The sequence below is a fragment of the Microchirus variegatus genome, assembly GCF_963457635.1.
Source record: "Microchirus variegatus genome assembly, chromosome: 2".
In the NCBI taxonomy this organism is placed as follows: domain Eukaryota; kingdom Metazoa; phylum Chordata; class Actinopteri; order Pleuronectiformes; family Soleidae; genus Microchirus; species Microchirus variegatus.
In genome coordinates this window covers 26,986,816-27,002,934 of record NC_139803.1, presented here as the reverse complement: position 1 = coordinate 27,002,934, position 16,119 = coordinate 26,986,816, and the positions used below count along the sequence as shown (strand labels likewise).

At 39.5% G+C, this 16,119-nt stretch overlaps 1 protein-coding gene across 1 annotated transcript; it reads left to right on the top strand.

Annotated features, from left to right (window-relative positions):
• Positions 1-7,436: 7,436 nt before the first annotated feature.
• On the top strand, positions 7,437-15,384 carry LOC310940917 (uncharacterized protein; the record flags this gene model as incomplete). The annotated part of the gene is made up of 6 exons (XM_083905969.1): positions 7,437-7,522; positions 13,176-13,308; positions 13,606-13,826; positions 14,592-14,721; positions 14,828-14,928; positions 15,114-15,384. 6 exons carry the CDS (start codon positions 7,437-7,439, stop codon positions 15,382-15,384), a joined length of 942 nt encoding a protein of 313 aa, XP_083762095.1.
• Between the last annotated feature and the right edge of the window lie 735 nt (positions 15,385-16,119).

Genomic DNA, 16,119 nt, shown 5'->3' with positions numbered 1-16,119 from the left:
TGGGAGGCAGGTAAGGTTCCTGTATTTTCTTTTGCTATTTATTTGTGGATAGGCGAGTTAGGTTTTCAAATGACAGAGATTTTTTTTTTATGTTTAGCTATGTTTAGGGGTGTAACCACTTTTTTATTTCTAGTGAAGGCACTTTAAGTTTGTCTGATTGTGTTGTTTATTTCCTGCTTTCCTCCCAGGATGAATGGTTGGGTGTTGGTGTCACGTCAAGATACTTCATGCAAAAGTATAATATTCCTGTAAATGGGAGGAGCAAGAGACGAGAAGTTTTGGTCTTACATCAGAGACACTATTTCGACATTGTAAGTTGATTTCTCTAACTTACAGCCATATTTATCATAACTAATGTCACCCTTGTGTCTGTGTTGCAGAATTTTTGTGATCAAGGTTTTGGAGAGCAGTGAAGAAGTCCCTGGAGTCTGTGATGAGTTAAGTTGATTGAATTTATTTGAATATGCTTGTATATCACTATGCAGACACAGCTTTTATTTGTTGGACAGGCTGACTTTGTAGAATTAATAAAATCACTTGCATCACACTACGTTTTTTGCTATATTTTGCTCTTTTCTTGCTTTAAAAACATAACTAAAACAAGGCAGTCAAATGGCAGACTTCGCCCCATTTACACAACAAGTCTTTGGCGGACTCTGTTGGTCAAATTAGCAAGTGCGGAAGCACAGACGGACACGCAGAGCCACGAAAAACAATACCTCACTCCCAGTCTGTGCGGTGTAGTTTTTCAGGTTTCTAACGGCATTTACAGTGGGGTCCCTTGACTTTAGTCCAAACTTTCTCTTCTGAAAAAGTCTCTGGAGATCAAACTTTCAGTGTCGTACAGCTCCAGGTGTTAACACCCAAATGAGAAGCTTTTCCTCCATCCTGAAACGACAGCATCATCAGTCAGATAATTTTAACACTTATAGAGTGGCTGTTTCCACGTGCTTAAAAAAATGCCATCTTTATGTAAACTTGGCTTGTGAGAAATTCACACCATCACCTCAGGGATGTGAGCAGTATTTCATTATATTTTACTAGATTTGTCAATTGTAAAAAGGGGTTACAAGGAACCTCCCAAAAACATAACCTAAACAAGCAAACCACCAAAATTCTAAACGCAGTGTAATACAACACAGGGAGACCCCAAACAACATTTGCAGTGAAACTAGTATATATTCAAACCACAAGTTAACAGTCGGGCCCACGGTTGGTGTAGTGGTTAGCACTCTTGACTTTGCAGCAAGAAGACCTGGGTTCCTGGGTTCGAGCCCCGTTTGGAAGAACTTCGGAACAAGGGCCTTTCTGCAAGGAGTTTGCATGTTCTCCCCGTTCTCTCCGGCTTCCTCCCACAGTCCAAAAACATGCAATGGTGAATTGGTTGTTTGTCTCTATATGTGGCCCTGCGATTGACTGGCGAACTGTCCAGGGTGTGACCCGCCTATTGCCCAATGTCAGCTGAGATGGGCACAGCACCCCCCGCGACCCTCTGGTGAAGGATAAAGTGGTAGATAATGGATGGATGGAAGTTAACAGTCCACACAAAATACATATTTCAAAAACTCAATATCTCACTGGGTTGAGTTCAAGAAGCTCAAGCATCAGCACAAAAAAAATAAAATAATTCCAGCTCCAGGTTGTCCTGCTCTGGTGGAAAAAATTTTTTTAAACAAGTGTAATTCTAAGATGACACCATGTCACAATTGCTAATGTGATCAAATTCACAGTAAATCCTCCTAATCTTCTAAATGTTTCACAAGAATTTGTGACATCTACTGGTGAGACAATGGACTGTGAGGAATGTGAATTTAATCTATTATGAAAGTGTGTGAAGTGTGTTTTTAGGATTAACTTATTAGGATTGTGAAACATATTATATTCCAACATATTTATTACAAATGTATAACGTTTATAATTTTTCCTGTACCAAAACTGCATCAGTGACCAAATCAATTCTTCGGAGGCGCCTCCATGCCAATAAACTTGTTTCTGATTCTGATGAAAACAGGCCCTGGAGAAAGGAGATGTACGTGCTAACTGAGCATGTAAATCACGAGCATGTATGTGGGTGGGATCTGCCTGTCCCAATCATGCTACAGTATCATTTTCCGGTAATTGGGTGGAGGAGGAAGCAGAGTCAGAAAAAAAGTTGTCGAAGACAGGACCTACAAACTCAACACTGTAAGTCGATTTCTTTGTTTTTCACTAACTTAAGGACATATCTATCAATATTAATACTTCTCGTTCTCGACTAGCACCCAGTCTTGGTCAACCTTAAGGTCCTGTTTCCTTTCCTTCCTTCATAGCATTTCTCCTCTTTCACTGGTGGACTCAAGTTAAGTAACAATTTGACACAGCAAAAATACATAAATGATAAAAGTTAAGGTGAATAATCAAATGAATGATGGCTGATGTCCATTTCTGCCTCACGGCCACATCATCCGGATTACTTTCACCTGGGTAGGTGTAATGCAATTTTACCACAGGACGCGTGACGTTTTTTTTCCGCTCCTGCGGTTTGATCAATCGGTGTTTTAACTGTGTTTCGTGAACATAAGAATGGTTTATATGAGCTTTTAGCTGTGTAATGGCCAATTTGCACAGGATAAGAAATCTAATCTAATCGATTTATGCGCTGCCATCATTTTGGTTTGATATGTTGTTCGCCTTATGCCAACACCCATGGTTTGCCACAAACTTGTCAGACCAGTTAGTGCGAAACTGATTGCTTCTTCAAGTGCCGCCAGGCTTCTGCTGAAAACTACCTGTAAACGGCATATGACAGAATAGGATTCTGGAGATTGTGATTACCTGGAATAATCTTTCCAGACCTTTTTACCCAATGTAAAAGTTGTTCCAATATTAACTGACAACTGATCATCCGGTAATGACTACTGACATGACACGACTGACCGGCACTTACGGCATACACCGCAACTCTCCATGTAAAACTAAAAAATCAGAATAGGGCTTTTAATTAACTGATCAGCGTCATTGTGCATTTAAGAAGTAAGACCTGTCAAGTGTTGACTGTGACTGTTTTCAGTTGTACCTGACAAGAAATACGTCTGTATAAAGAGTAGGCCTAAATGTAGCAACAAGTGAATCACAGCTCACATCGAAGTGCATGACCTTGCGCGTTTATAGATAATGTAACGAATCTTGTTGTGTTGAGTGTTCAAACCTCTACAGTTTAGAATGAAAAGGCATTTTGACACAGGTTCTTAAAACACTGTAAAATGAAGAATACTTTGTTGTCAGTTACATAATACAGTTTCTGGTGCTCGAAGCAAATTACAAACAATTAAGATCAAATAATAACCTAACAATAGCCCCTTGGCTGCTAGTCCAGTGTTTTAATTGACATCACATATTGTAATAATATTTTTTTTGTCTGCCCACAGGTCATCTTAAAAAGACATCACGGATTTAAGCAAACCGTTGCAATTATGACCAACATGTTGCTTTCCAAGTTCCATGTCATTATTGGTGACCTCAAGGACAAAAAAATGCTGAATAGTGACATTTATAAATTCATCATGAAACTCAGACATGAGTTGAAAGCTCTCGGATGTTTAGGAAACAATTTGAGCAAGCTGAATGAAGAGAGTGAGGATGGTGCAGCTGTACCAGAGGGAACACAAGTATGGCTAAAAATTAGCAAGAGGTGGAGGGACAAACTACAGAAGCTTGTAAGCACTTATGAAAACCAAGTGACCAGAATTGAAAACATTATATACATTAATGATGTAGAATTTCGCATAGCGAAGGGAAGTGATGGCACTGAAGTTTTCTTGGGGCTGAAAAGTGATGGCACTGAAGTGGCAATTAAGAGAATGTCGAAAAAAACCAACTATCAAGTGCTGATGAATGAGAAATCAATTCTGCGACTTCCAAAGCTGTACGACAGCCGTGTTGTACGATATATCGACTTTGCAGAGGACAAGACATTTGGATATCTTTGTCTTCAACTTTGTGAATACACCCTGGAAGAATATATCAAAAATAAGGATGTCAGTCTGGATAAAGAGCAACTCGTGTATGACATTCTTGACAGTTTAGAAGCTCTTCATTGTCGAAGGCCTCAAATTCTCCACCGAGATCTCAAACCACAAAATGTTTTAATAGGTAAGAAAAGTGAGAAATATGGGATTTTGAATCACTCAATATTTGAATGAATGTTTTTCACTCAGTCATTTTACACCATTTTGTCTCACAGATGTGAACGGAAGGGCAAGATTAGCCGACTTTGGCATTAGTCGACGTTTACCCAAGGGCCAAACAACTTACCACACACGTAGTGCAGGAACAGAAGGCTGGATGGCCACAGAGACGTTAAAGGATGAAGATGAAGATGATTATGTAAGATACGAGTTGTGCACTGATATCCAGGTAATGTTTTTTTTCTTTTTTTATGTTTTAAGTTTGCCTCACATGAAAGAATTAAAAATGTGGGAGACCATAGACGCACACAAACATCGTGTAATGTTCCAGTCAAGATGCAAGACTTGATGATGATTAAATTAATTCAGGGAGGAGATTCCATGGATTTGGATCACCAAAAATTACATGATTTAATATGACTTCAGAATATAAACGGACACAGAGGCGGGCTGTTGGCGTTGTTTGTTAAAAACTGTTGTTTGTGCACTCTGGCTAATAATCCTCTTATGTGCGGAAGGCTTTATGAATTCCTTTGAGAGAAATCATCTTGAAATTGTCATTCAAACTTTAAAGGGTGCAGGGATGCTGATTTACTACATCCTCTCTGGAGGACGCCATCCATTTGGTGTATACTATGAGCAAATGAACGATGTACAAGATGTGGTTGCAAAGGATCTCATCGAGTGGATGATCAATAAAGAGCCGAAGGAAAGACCTAAAGTGGAAGAATGCTTGAATCATCCTTTCTTCTGGACCAACACAAAGTAAGATGTCTGTTTTTTTTTTTGTCAATTTCATGATGTTTATGGTTTTAAGCTTTTAAGTTTTTAAACGGTGTCCAAGCTGCAGTCAGGTCAGTTAAAATACATATTAAATAGCTGTATATTTTTAGTATTGTATATACAGCTATCACTGATCTGAAAAGCAACGTGGGTCTCTCGGGCCGAGCCGAGATTCTGTCAGTGATTTGATTTCACTCTGCAGACACATCTGGCAAGGAAGTTTGTTTGGCCAACTTCAGAATCTCGTCATTCATAAACCAGAGCAACGTGGAGTAGCAACTCTTGTACACATTTTGTGGCCACTGAAGAGTAGCTGTCTTTCGATTCAGCTCTTTCTTTTTTTTTAAGCAACTTGCTCCACGGAGTGTTCCTGGGCTAAAGTTGTAAGCTGCAATTACTACATAGCTAACCCTAACCCTAACCCTAACCCAACAAAATGCTAGTTGACATGATTTCCGTGTCATCTTAAAGTTACCTTAAAGATGACATTGCTGACAGCAGCTTTAACAATACATGCTGTTATCTTAGGTTTTCTTTAATGTACAGTTATGCTTCTGCTAATTTCTTTCGTTCTCTTATTTTCATCTGTACTACTGTTGGATAGCATCTGGCAACAAGGTCAAAGGCAAAGTCAATATGGCCAATCAAATAAAATGCATTCAAAGCTGTACATGGTGTATTTTTGGTATTTTCCTCAAGCTACGTTTATATTTTTCAGGAAAGTGGAATTCTTGAGAAGGGTTGGAAACAGGAAAGAGGTGGCATCCCGTCAAACGGACAAGGAATTGCTTTCCTTAGCTGAAGAATGGGCTGTGGGTGTATCCTACAATGAGTGGGAAAAAAAGGTGATTACAATTTGTTAATTTAATCCTGTATTTCATTATTCAGAAATCCACTGTTTTGTGATACTTTGTCACTAAGTACACTTGCGAACACTGTTTGTCCGCGTAGTTTCCACAAGACTTGGTCAAGAAAGCGGATGATAAGAAGAGACACTACCCGAAAAACATATTTGGATTACTTCGTTTCATTCGAAATACCTGGGAGCATTAGTAAGTTTCTCTGCATCAAGTACTTCTTGTTCTTCTCTTTTTCTTGCTTTGCAACATTTCTGAATTGAGAATTTTAAACAAAATCTGTGTCTGTTCCAGGATCATCATGCAGATAAACTGTACATACTGTGCACAGCTGGCTCTGTAATATTATTTCATTTCTCTTTTTGCAGTCCCGACGACACAGACAACGTTGACCTATTGTCACTATTTCCTCATCTCTTTGGATGTATTTATAAATTCACCAAAAGCCAAGGATGGCATCTCGAGTGTCCCTTGAAGGAAATGTTCACAGCAGATGTGACACGAGGCGCCACCCATGATGCAATGCCACATTAACATTTTTTATATTGATTTAAGATGATTCATTTTTATATTACTTCTTCATTTATCTGAAACATAAAATGCATGATTATCATTGTATTTGTACATCACCCACCAATGTGTGCAACGTCTGACAGACAGGGAAGTTTTCTGGAGGTCTTTTTCCTCAATGACATCGAGGTTTGACCATTATAGATCAGAATAGTCAGCACAGGTGTCTTTTTAACCCTTCTTCTGCATTTTGAGGAAGGTTTTTGGCTCCTGTGTCATGTGACCTGTGACCTCCGCTGTGAGCACCTGTGATGCTCTGGTGTCATCGGTGTTCTTCATTCCATGAGGAGACAATTTTGTCTACAATATGTCCTTGTTGACCAGGAAGGTGGAATTCACAAGTCATATGGTAGAGAATAGATGGCTAAAAAGGGGGTGATATTATGATTTCTGATGTGTTAATTCCAATGAATAAATTTCTTTTACCAATGATGATTATGTTTATGATTGATTGTGTACTTTTGTTAGAGGGGCACTTTTTTCCATTCATGCCAAGTGAACTCCCTGGGTTAAGGGTATTTGATTCATGGTTAAATGTTAATTATTTTAGTTTGGGTTTATTGGTTAGGTGTGATTGATTGGTTTATTGAGACTCCGTGTTTTATATTTAGTTTATTGCAGAAAATGGGGGTGTTGGAGCCATTTAGAGGTTTTTGTTTAGAATATTTTTAAAGTAACTATATTTACAGTTATGGTTGAAATTATGATTAATGACTATTATTAATATCTTAAAGGTGCCATATGTATGAATGTGGCCAAAAACGGTTACTACGTTCAAATTCAAAATACCTATAGGTATATAGGTCTTTTAGGTTTCGTTTTCTGACCTAACTGGCAACCCGTGGTTGCTCTGCAGCTGAGACTCTACTGACTGCAATGATTGGTAGATGGCAGTAGGTGGCGCCACATGCCAAACCATTATTTCAAAACATAAACATGATTTGCAGTCTGCAAAAGATGTTTTTTAATGCACACATTTTGGCTGTACTGTTGTTGGTGGTGAATTCAGTTTGTTATATGAACATTATTCCTGAGTCTCTGTGACACAACGGGGAAGCGGATGGCGAAGTTCTTCATCCCACAGGAGTTGGAAGCAGCAAAAGAGAGGGAGTCGGAGTGTGAGAACATTGCTGATCGGGTCAATGCGTAAGTTTAAATATCATCCTTGCACAATCACAATAATATTACAGGGGAAACTTCTTGAGTTGTAGACTATTCATTTATTTCATTTAGGTGTAATCCTGCGGGGGGAGAAGCGCACTTGGCAGCAGTTTAAGATGAAACATAAAAACATTGTTCACACAGGTAAGACCTCAGCATAATCTCATGGGGGAACCTCATTTTGATCATGTTTTATAAAAAACACACAATCTCTGCTGGGATGTGAGAGCATGACTTCGGTTGGTAATGTTGGAAATGTAAGGACTGATTCGGTTGTGTGTGTAAATGATGGACTGTGGCGTGAAACGGTACCGCTCGAAAAGATAAGTGTCTGGAAATGCAAGAGCATCTATGCAGAGATGCAGTTTGTGAACAGGCAAGGCAGGCAACTGCTTGGGGCCCCCGAGCCGATAGGGGGCCCACCGACACTTGGAGCCTGAGGGCTGTTTTTACTGAAATGTGCAGTGACCAGCCGCCTCCCCGTCGCCCTTTAACAACAATGGGCGATTTGCAATGACATCTCAGTAGGAAACCTCCCTAAAGGGGCCCCACCTCACGTTAACCTGTGTGAAGTTATCGTTCTGCAAGTTGGAAAATTAAGAGGATTATTTTTTCTCATATCTATCATATTATTTGCATTACATATGTGTAATGCATATCTTTTTTACTCAGTTTATATATGTTTTTTTCCAGTTATTTACAGTATTTTATTGTTCTATATATTTATCTTGTTTTATAATGTGGGTTCTTTACAGTGTAATGTATTTTTTACTAAGTTTATATAGTTTTTTAAAAGCTATTTACAGTATTTATATTTTCACATACTTTTTAATTACAAGGTTTTTCCAAGTTATTTCATTCATTCTGGAAAAAAAAATAATAATTTGAACTATCAATAATTTGATATGTATTCATATCAAATTATTGATAGTTCAAATTATCTATTTGAATATTTCATTGGTGTCAGATTATTTGTAACATAATGGTGATGAACACTGGTTGGAAGGGCCCCCTGGGAATTTTGCTTAGGGCCCCTACAGACTCTAGAATCACCTCTGCATCTATGCGCGGTCTGATAATCATCTCCCGGCGAATACGCTGCACCTTCATCCACGGGTTCACTGTCAAAAGCACATGCGATGGTAGTGAAAATAGTCTCCACCTAATATAACTTCTAATATAGACGGCACAACTATACTACGCCAAAACTCGCCCGCTGACTGAATGAATGAGGAAATCAAATACCGTGTGTGTCTGAAAGAGGGCGGAGACGGAGAGAAACTCGAGGTTTGCTGAGAAAAACCTGCTCCCGACCAGGTTAGGTTCACAGAGCATGTTACCATGGTAACTGACCGAGAGCTTAAAGGGGAAATAAGTAGTTTATAGTGCCATCTAGAGGAGAGGCTGAAATTTACAACAAAGACCTGCTGCTCAGCTCACCCCCTCCCTTCCATGAGTGCTACGGTATCCGCAGCTGGTCAAATGTCGTCCTCGTCGTCTTTCTCCGTGTCAGCAGATGAGGTTTCCTGAGGTGAGGGAGAGGGCGAGCTACCGCGGCCGTAGCAGACGAAGCGGAGAGAGAGGAGGCGGGACTTCCGCTACAAGTAAAGTGACGCTTGTTTTGTTCTCTCGCGTTTGTCCTTACAGGCTCCGGTAGAAACATGGCGTCTCGCTGCTAACAGTGGCTATGCAACCGCGGTCCGCGGTCATGTTATTTAACATGACTTTTTGAAACACTACGAAAATGAAACAAAAACTATTATACAGCGACTAGACAATGCAGGAGCACATAATATGTATAAAAAAGTGGATTTTGGGTTATATAAACCCATAAATACTACATATTGTACCTTTAAGTTACCTCTCTCTGTGAAACAGGCTCGAGTTAGTCCTCTTTCTCTGGTTTGACTTACCTCCGTTTGTGAAACAGAAAACTCAGTTCCACTCATTTCATCATTAACAGACTCAGAGTTTTCATTAAACCTGCTTTGTTAAAACGGACCCCAGGATTTCGAGTCGAACACGGTCGCGCTTTCTCCTCCACATGATTAAAATGTGACCGTTTGCAGTGTTCCAAATGAAGCAAGCTTTCAAATTTCCGAGTTGTCATGAACACAGCACAGTGACGTCATATATCCAGTGGACTGGTTATTGCTACGGACCTTCTGTTTGAGCTCCACAGTAAGAGTACACTTAATCGTTAAAAAAAAGGTTTGTTTTTCGAAGAAACACAACTAAAACTAAAGGTAAGAATTAAATGTGTGTTTTATTTCATAAGAATGACTTCAAAAACGACAAAACGTGTGTCTATCTGATAAAACCATTGCACACCATTGGGCTAATATAATCAATCTACTGGTGACACTACAGAATGATAAATATAATATAAATAACTCCTTAATCCCCAGATCCATATTTTAATCATACTGAATGTTAGTCTCAATATAGAGGTTATGTGAATTAAATCAATCATATATGAAAATAACAAGACTGAACTGTATTTTTATGATTAACTTGTGAAACTGGGTTAGGGTTAGGGTTTCATTGTTTTGGTGAAAACGCGCCCCCTAGCGTCAGCCTCACACTCAGTGACGTGCATGTATGTGGGTGGGATCTGCCTGGCCCAATCAGGCAAGAGGATCATTTTCCTGGAAATGAGGAAGCAGAGTCAGAAAAAAAAGTTGTCAGAGACAGTGGAGAGACCGGCTCGGCACTGTAAGTGGATTTCTGTGTATTTCTCTAACTTAGAGACATATTTATCAATATTAATACTTCTAGTTCTCGACTAGCACCCAGTCTTGGTCAACCTTAAGTTTAGATGCTGATTCTTTTATACATTTTTCATAGCATTCATCGTCTTTCACAGATGGACTCGTGGGCCTATGATCAGTAACAATTTGACACGGCACAAATAAATTAATAAATATTAAACGTTAAGGTCAGGGATGAAGTCTGTAGGGGTGAAAAATGCGGTCACATCATCCTGACTTCAACACTATTCACACAGGACGGTTCTTAACTGGGGGTAATGTAATTTTACCACATGAGGTTTTTAATGGCCAATTCTCACAGGATGAGAAATCAAATCTAATCGATTTATGCACTGCCATCATTTTGGTTCGGGAATGTTGTTGCGTCAACATCCACTCTTTGGTAAGTTGGAAAGATATTCACAGATTCGAACTTCCGGAATCAATAAATCTCCGATTGTGACTATTTTCAGTTGTACCTGACAAGAAATACGTCTGTATAAACAGTAGGCCTAAATGTAGCAACAAGTGAATCACAGCTCACATCAAAGTGTATGACCTTATGTGTGTACAATTTTAGCTTAAGTGCAAATCTTGTTGTGTTGAGTGTTCAAACTTCTAAAGTACGGAAGGAAAAGGCATTTTGATAAAGCTTCTTAAGACACAGTAAAAGGAAGACTATTTGTCAGTTGTCAGTTAAATATTAATTCAGTTTCTGGTGCTGAAAGCAAAATACAATTAAGATCAAATAATAATCTAACGATAGCCTTTTGGCTGCTATGTGTTCAAATTGACATCACATATTGTAATAATAATTTTTTTGTCTGCCCACAGGTCATCTTAAAAAGAAAACATGGAACGGTTTGTTTTTCCAGAAACGCATCCCATAATACAGTTGGTCATTGATGATGACCTCAAGAACCTCAAAAAATTGCCGAACGTTAAATACCTTAAAAATCTCCTAAAATGCGTGGAAACTGACGATTCTATAACCCCACTCATGGCTGCTGTTGCAAGTTGCAAGTTGGATATTTTCACCTGGCTTCTCAGTGTTGATGCAAACCCAAATGCTGTGTCCAAAAAAGGCTTTACAGCTTTGCATTATGTCTCACTATCTCAAGCGCCAGAAATATTTGCACGCAAACTAATTGAAGCTAAAACTGATCTAAATGTAGTGATACAGATACAGGATGCATTTGGCCAGAAAATGAAACCCTCACCACTTCAGTTTGCTATGATGCATGACAGGGAGGACATTGTGAAAGAGCTCCTCTCTGCTGGTGCGCGGGTAGATGTGTTTCCTGTTTCTTATCCTGGACATATTCGTTGCAATGAAAAATTAGTTCAGTTGATAAACAGATTGGCATCCAGTGGAGATGAACGATATTCAAAACTCAGGAAAATTGTGGAACTGAACATTGCTGTGCAAATGAAAACACCTCAAGAAGTGTTTGAAACTTTTGACAGTGACATGTTGTATGAGGATCCTCAGACTCATTTGACAGTAATCGAAATGCTTTATGGTGTAAATTGTGAAACTACAGAAAAATACCAACAGCTCAGCATCAACTGGGTGAAGAAACCTGAAATGTTTAACTCCTACATCAGAGGGGCAGTGAGTCGCCTTCCAAACATTCCAAATGTTTTTCTATATCTATCAATAAAATGCTTTCTTGCAGTCTTCTGCACAATGGAGGAGATAGCACCTGAACAAGCACTTGTGATGATCCCCCAACTACTGGAACAACTCGACCTCAAAAAAAGACAGAATATGAAGACAATAGTAGACATTCAGCAAATCATATATGTGATCACACAGAAAACACAAGTCACAAATGAATGGCATCCCAACTTTATTGAGAAGTTGTGCAACACAGTTGTTCCTTTTGTGGAGGATCAATATCCCACTGATGTTCGAGTCTACACCTATGGCATAGCTGCAAACTTGCTTTCTGTTAAGCAAGCCGTTAATATCTTCACATCAGTGGGGATCACATCAGTGCCCGAAGACATCCTAACGTCAGCAGATATGAAAATGAACGATAAGCTGAGAGAAGCTCTCAGACGTTTAAAAAACCATTTGAGCAAGCTGAATGAAGAGAGTGAGGATGGTGCAGCTGTACCCAAATCCAGGAAGAAGAAGAAAAACAAGAAGAGGAAGGAGAAGAAGGAGAAAGACCAGCACAACAACCAAAATGTTGACGTTTGTGGTCCTTCAACTGATCCAGCAGCAGTTCCTTCTAAACCAGTGGGAACACAAGAACGGCCACAAATTAGCAAGAGGTGGAGGGACAAACTAGAGAAGCTTGTAAGCGCTGATGAAAACCAAGTGACCAGAATTGAGAGCATTATGTACATTAATGAGGCAGAATTTCGCATAGCGAAGGGAAGTGATGGCACTGAAGTTTTCTTGGGGCTGAAAAGTGATGGCACTGAAGTGGCAATTAAGAGAATGTCGAAAACCAACTATCAAGTGCTGAAGAATGAGAAATCACTTCTGCGACTTCCAAAGCTGTACGACAGCCGTGTTGTACGATATATCGACTTTGCAGAGGACAAGACATTTGGATATCTTTGTCTTCAACTTTGTGAATACACCCTGGAAGAATATATCAAAAATAAGGATGACAGTCTGGATAAAGAGCAACTCGTGTATGACATTCTTGACAGTTTAGAAGCTCTTCATTGTCGAAGGCCTCAAATTCTCCACCGAGATCTCAAACCACAAAATGTTTTAATAGGTAAGAAAAGTGAGAAATATGAGATTTTGAATCACTCACTATTTGAATGAATGTTTTTCACTTAGTCATTTTACACCATTTTGTCTCACAGATGGGAATGGAAGGGCAAGATTAGCCGACTTTGGCATTAGCCGACTTTGGCATTAGTCGACGTTTACCTAAGGGCCAAACAACTTACCACACACGTAGTGCAGGAACAGAAGGCTGGATGGCCACAGAGACGTTAAAGGATGAAGATGAAGATGATGATGTACGATACAAGTCGTGCACTGATATCCAGGTAAGATCCTCTGTCTTAAGCCTGTCTCACATGAGAGGATTTTCAAATCTATCTTGATTTTAAAAATGTGAATCCACAGACACGATGAACTCGATGAACCGATTTTCACTCTTCACATTACAGGATAATTTGGTCAGATAATCTGTACCAATCAGCCTAAAATTAAAAGGAACCCCCGATCGTCAGAAGGGCCAAATCGGGACAGAAATCTGGCCAATAATCCTCTAGTGTGGAAGGCTTTATGAATTCCTTTGAGAGAAATCATCTTGAAATTAAACTGTCATTCAAACTTAAAAGGTTGCAGGGATGCTGATTTACTACATCCTCTCTGGAGGACGCCATCCATTTGGTGTATCCTATAAGCGAGTGAACAACATTCATGAAGGGAACTACAAGTTGGACCATGTTCAAGATGTGGTTGCAAAGGATCTCATCGAGTGGATGATCAATAAAGAGCCGAACAAACGACCGAAAGTGGAAGAATGCTTGAATCACCCCTTCTTCTGGACCAACACAAAGTAAGATGTCTTTTTTGTGGTCAATTGCATGAGGTTTTTAAGCTAGACCAGTGTTCAAGCTGCAGTCAGGTCAGTTAAAATACATATTAAGTCTAAGTACAGGAGATGAAAGACGTGATGACTCCTGGAATTGTTTGTCTCGCAGAGCTCCGTTTTGTCCGTAAAACACGCAAGAGTGCTGGCGAGGGCAATGGTATCCGAAAACCGGAAGTCCACGAAAAGTTCTATCTTGGCTCCACAGTGCTAACTGCTGTTAGCTCCCAGCAGCCTCTGTGGATGTCATTTCCTGTCCCTTAAGTTACGTTTTTTTTAGGTTTTTTTTAAGGTGGACCTAAAGAGATACTACTAAACAGAGCATTCTGAACAGGGCTGTTTTGGCAGGGTGATTAAACTGCTGTGGTGCTTCATCCTTATGGTGTTTTGACCAAAGCATGTCACAGACATGTTCATTAGGACACAGGGGAACTAGGTCAACATGGAGAAATCGGGTATAATATGACCCCTTTAAAATAGCCAAAAGTTACCTTAAAGATGACATTGCTCACAGAAGCTTTTAAAGACATGCTGTTATTTTAGTTTTTTTTTAATGTACAGTGATGCTACTGCTAATTCCTTTCGTTCTCTTATTTTCCTCTGTACTACTTTCGGATAGCATCTGGCAACAAGGTTAAAGGCAAAGTCAATATGGCCAATCAAATAAAATGCATTCAAAGCTGTACATGATGTATTTTTGGTATTTTCTCAAGCTACGTTTAAATTTTTCAGGAAAGTGGAATTCTTGAGAAGGGTTGGAAACAGGAAAGAGGTGGCACCCCGTCAAACTACGAACCAGGAATTGCTTTCCTTAGCTGAAGAATGGGCTGTGGGTGTATCCTACAATGAGTGGAAAGAAAAGGTGATTCTAATATGTTAATTTAATACTGAATGTCATTATTCAGAAATCCACTGTTTTGTGATACTTTGTCACTAAGTACACATGTGAATACTGTTTGTCCACGTAGTTTCCACAAGACTTGGTTGAGGAAGTGGATGACAAGAAGAAACCCTATCCTGACAACATATTTGGATTAGTTCGTTTCATTCGAATACTCCGCGAGCACTAGTAAGTTTCTCTGCACCAAAGAAAAAAATGGTTTTATTAGAACTTAACAACTAAGAATTTAAAATAAAATCTGTATAGTTATGTCTGTTCCAGGATTATTCTTTTCATACATGGATCATGATGCAGATAAACTGTACATACTGTGCACAGTTGACTGTAATAGTATTTCATTTCTCTTTTTGCAGTCCCCACTACACAGACAAAGTTGACCTATTTTCACTATTTCCTCATCTCTTTGGATGTATTTATAAACTCACCAAAAGCCAAGGATGGCATTTACACTGGGGTCCCTTGAACGAAATGTTCACAGCAGATGTGACACGAGGCGCCACCCCTGATGCAATGCCACTCTCAAACCATGAAGATGCCAATGTCGCTGTTCAAGAATCTCAGCCCAGTTTCACGGAGCAAACGGCAAACGTCACCACAAACATTGTCGGAGAAGCACCAGAGTAAATGTAAGTTGTTGCTAGAAAGTAACACCAATGATAGACAGTTGTACATCAGAACTTTACCCGTGATTCGAGGCTTCTGTCCTCTAGGGTTTGTTTACAGCCCCACAGCCAAATATGTGGCGGACATTTGACCTCTTGGACAGTGGCGGCGCCAGGGAGGAGCTAGGTGGTGCTGTAGCTCCCCTTATAATAGCGATAGGACCTGCCCAGCACCCCCAAGATATATCTGTGATTTTTTTTATATATTTATATTTTAATGTCATGTTTGAATAGTCTTTTTCATGTACTCACGGAACAGGTATAGTTAATGTGGGAGTATACGCCTGTGGGTGGCCCGATGTGAGCGACCTCCATAATGAAACGCCCCAAAATTCAAAGCACTTTCTACTCCCATAGCACCTGCAACAGAGAGTCTCTGGAGCCGTCACTGCACTTGGATCACAGGACAGTTCAGAGAGCGAGAGTGGTTCACACTTCAGCTACTTACATACAGGTCCTGTCTGATGCTGCAGCACAGAGGGAAACTTCCTATGTTGCACAGAAACCTAAAAATGGAGGGATATTTGTCTGTATTAATGGAGAGATTGCCACGGGTAATCTGTCATGTATGAACAAAGTATTTCTCTTCTTACTCATCTGATTTTGTTTATAACCTGTGGATGAAACTAAATATATATATATATATATATATATATATATATGTAGTTCTGATACTATGCTTTTTATATTGTCCTTA